Source organism: Camellia sinensis, chromosome 2 (genome assembly GCF_055761805.1).
Source record: "Camellia sinensis isolate YWXY chromosome 2, ASM5576180v1, whole genome shotgun sequence".
NCBI classification, from domain to species: domain Eukaryota; kingdom Viridiplantae; phylum Streptophyta; class Magnoliopsida; order Ericales; family Theaceae; genus Camellia; species Camellia sinensis.
In genome coordinates, this window is record NC_138962.1 from 215236599 (window position 1) to 215239786 (window position 3188).

General features: G+C 42.3%; 1 protein-coding gene across 1 annotated transcript; it reads left to right on the plus strand.

The window, feature by feature from the left end:
* The first annotated feature begins 512 nt into the window (after positions 1–512).
* LOC145819423 (uncharacterized) lies at positions 513–1703 on the plus strand. The gene has a single exon (XM_082913416.1). It carries the CDS (start codon positions 513–515, stop codon positions 1701–1703), a length of 1191 nt encoding a protein of 396 aa, XP_082769542.1.
* The last annotated feature ends 1485 nt before the right edge of the window (positions 1704–3188 follow it).

The window sequence follows — 3188 nt, forward strand, 5'->3', positions numbered from 1 at the left end:
TTAAGTTTACTCTGATAATGCTAACACTTTTGAAATATGTCTATTATGTATAAATGATTATTGTGCAGGCAATGGTGAGAACAAGGACAGAAGATACAGAAGATGCTACTTCTGCACGGCTGGATAGAATGGAGAGAATGATTATGGAAATGGCGGAGACCCTACGGCAATAACAGCAACAGCCACAACAACCACCACCACCAGTACCTCCACCAGCAGTACAAGATTTCCACGCTGAAGACCGGACTATCACCCTTACTAAAGAGTTTAAAACGATGAAACCGCCATCCTTCAAAGGAGGAATTGAACCAATGAAAGCTGAGGCGTGGGTGTTGGGAATAGAGAAGTTATTCGAAGTCTTTCCCTGCACAGAAGCTCAAAAGGTGCAACTGGCTGCCTTTACTCTTGAGGATGAGGCATGCAGATAGTGGATGCTTACAAGAACTGTACACCAAGGATTGACATGGGACAGATTCTTAGAATTGTTTTATGACAAGTGCTTCCCTCAAAGCATGCGGGATAAGAAGGTAACAGAATTCAAAACTCTCAGGCAAGTGAACAAAACCGTCGCCGAATACGAAGCCCAATTTGCGGAATTAGCTCAGTTTGCAACTCATATGGTGGACACGGATTATAAGAAGGCGCGTAAATTTGAAGGGGGATTGCGGAGCGCTATCCTGGATAAGGTCAACATGTTGAAGTTACCTACTTACGTTGATGTGTTGGAGAGAGCCGTTATAGCGGAAGGGAATCCCGCTACCCAGAGTCGAATCTCGGAATGGAAAGGGAAGAGGCAAAATACTCAATGGTTGAAGGGACCACCTACTCCACCAAACAAGAAGCAGACTTTAGGGAGTTCAAATACTTCTACCCCTAGTCAGGATTCAATACCGACTTGTCCGGAATCTGGGAAGAAGCATCGTGGAACATGCTATCGGAAGTCTGGAGCCTGTTTTCAGTGTGGTAAGACGGGTCATTTGATCAAGGATTGCCCTCAAAGAAATCAACAAAGCAATAATAGAACCACTACAAGTTCAGCGGGGTCTGCACCAACTTCCAACACCAAGACAACTGTTAAACCTGCTAATACTAAAGACACTACGAGGCAAGGCAGGGTGTTCGCATTGGTTCCGGGAGATGTGCAAAATACGGCAACAGTGGTGTCAGGTACATTTATCGTTCACAGTCATTTCACTCATGTATTATTTGATTCTGGCTCCACCCACTCTTTTCTGTTGAAACTATTTGCTCCTAATTTAGATAAAACTGAAGAAAAACTGTCTTATATGTTGTGTGTATCTTCACCTTTGGGAGGTCCTATGATTTGTACTTCTATATATGCTGCTTGTGAACTCCAACTTGGGGATATTCAGGTATATGCCAATCTGTTACCTCTTGATATGGCCTATTTTGATATTATTCTGGGAATGGACTGGTTAGGTGAATATGGTGCAACTATAGATTGTTTGACTAAACAAATCAGTTTCTACCCTCCGGGACAGTCAGGGTTTACCTTTCAGGGACATGGAGTGACTTCTCCACCTTATTTAATTTCCGCAGTAAGGGCTTGTAAATTAATTCAGAAAGGGTGTCAGGGGTACTTATGCAGTGTTCTAGAGGGGCAAGTGGTGAATGGGAATACCGATATGATCCCAGTTGTCAGTGAATTTTCGGATGTCTTTCTGGAAGAATTACCAGGGTAGTTAATAGACCGTGAAATTGAGTTTACAATTGAAGTAGCATCGGGAACTCAACCCATTTCTAAGACTCCGTATAGAATGTCGCCAGTTGAGATGAAAGAATTGAAAATGCAGTTGCAAGATTTATTGGACAAAGGATTTATTCGTCTGAGTGTATCTCCGTGGGGTGCACCAGTCTTGTTTGTAAAGAAGAAGGATGGAACACTCCAGCTTTGTATCGATTATAGAGAACTTAACAAAGTCACAATCAAGAATAAGTATCCATTGTCAAGAATCAATGATCTATTTGATCAGCTTCAAGGGGCACAGGTCTTTTCTAAGATTGATCTACGGTCTGGATACCATCAATTAAAAGTCAAGGTTGATGATGTTAAGAAGACAGCTTTTCGAACTCAGTACGGTCATTATGAATTTTTAGTTATGCCCTTTGGAGTTACTAACGCCCCAGCAGCCTCTGTGGATTTGATGAACCGCGTCTTTAAGTCCTATTTGGATGAAGTTGTGGTGGTCATTATTGACGATATCCTCATTTATTCAAAGAATGCGGAAGCTCATGAGACCCATCTTCGCTTAATTCTTCAAACCCTCCGGGAAAAGAAATTGTATGCAAAGCTAAAGAAATGTGAATTCTGGCTACTCGAGGTGGCATTTCTGGGGCATATTATCACAAAGGAAGGAGTTTCTGTTGATCCACACAAAATTGAGGCGATTGTGAAATGGCCGACTCCTACCAATGTGACCGAAGTGCGTAGCTTTATGGGGTTAGCTGGCTATTACAGGAGATTTGTTCAAGATTTTTCCAAAATTGCTGTGCCACTCACACAACTGACTCGAAAGGGAGTCGCATTTGAATGGTTAAAAGAGCGGGAATCTACTTTCCAGGAATTGAAGATGAAATTAACCACAGCTCCAGTTCTGGCTTTACCGTCTGGCACCGAAGGGCTTGTAATTTACAGTGATGCGTCCCATAAAGGATTAGGGTGTGTGCTTATGCAAGGTGGAAGGGTTATCGCCTATGCTTCACGACAGCTTAAACCCCATGAAAAGAATTATCCCACGCATGATCTTGAGCTCGCGGCGGTGGTTTTTGCTTTAAAGATATGGCGGCACTATTTGTATGGTACTACCTGTGAAGTTTACACCGACCACAAAAGCCTTAAGTACCTTTTTACCCAGAAGGAATTGAACATGCGACAGCGTCGATGGTTAGAGTTAATTAAAGACTATGATTTACAGATCCATTATCATCCTGGTAAGGCCAACACAGTTGCAGATGCTCTTAGTCGGAAAAATATGGGAAATTTGGCCAACCTGTTTACGGAGCAAAGGGAATTGGTAAATGAATTGGATAAAATGAGGGTGGAATTCAAGATACATGGACAGGAGATAGTCCTAGCAGCAGTAATGGCTCAACCGACTTTACTTGAAGAGATTAAGTTACATCAAATGGAGGATGACATTCTAAAGAAGGTATGTGATGAGTTAGAG

Coding starts and splice junctions, on each gene's coding strand:
- LOC145819423 (XM_082913416.1), top strand. CDS start 513: ATGCGGGATAAGAAGGTAACAGAATTCAAAACTCTCAGGCAAGTGAAC.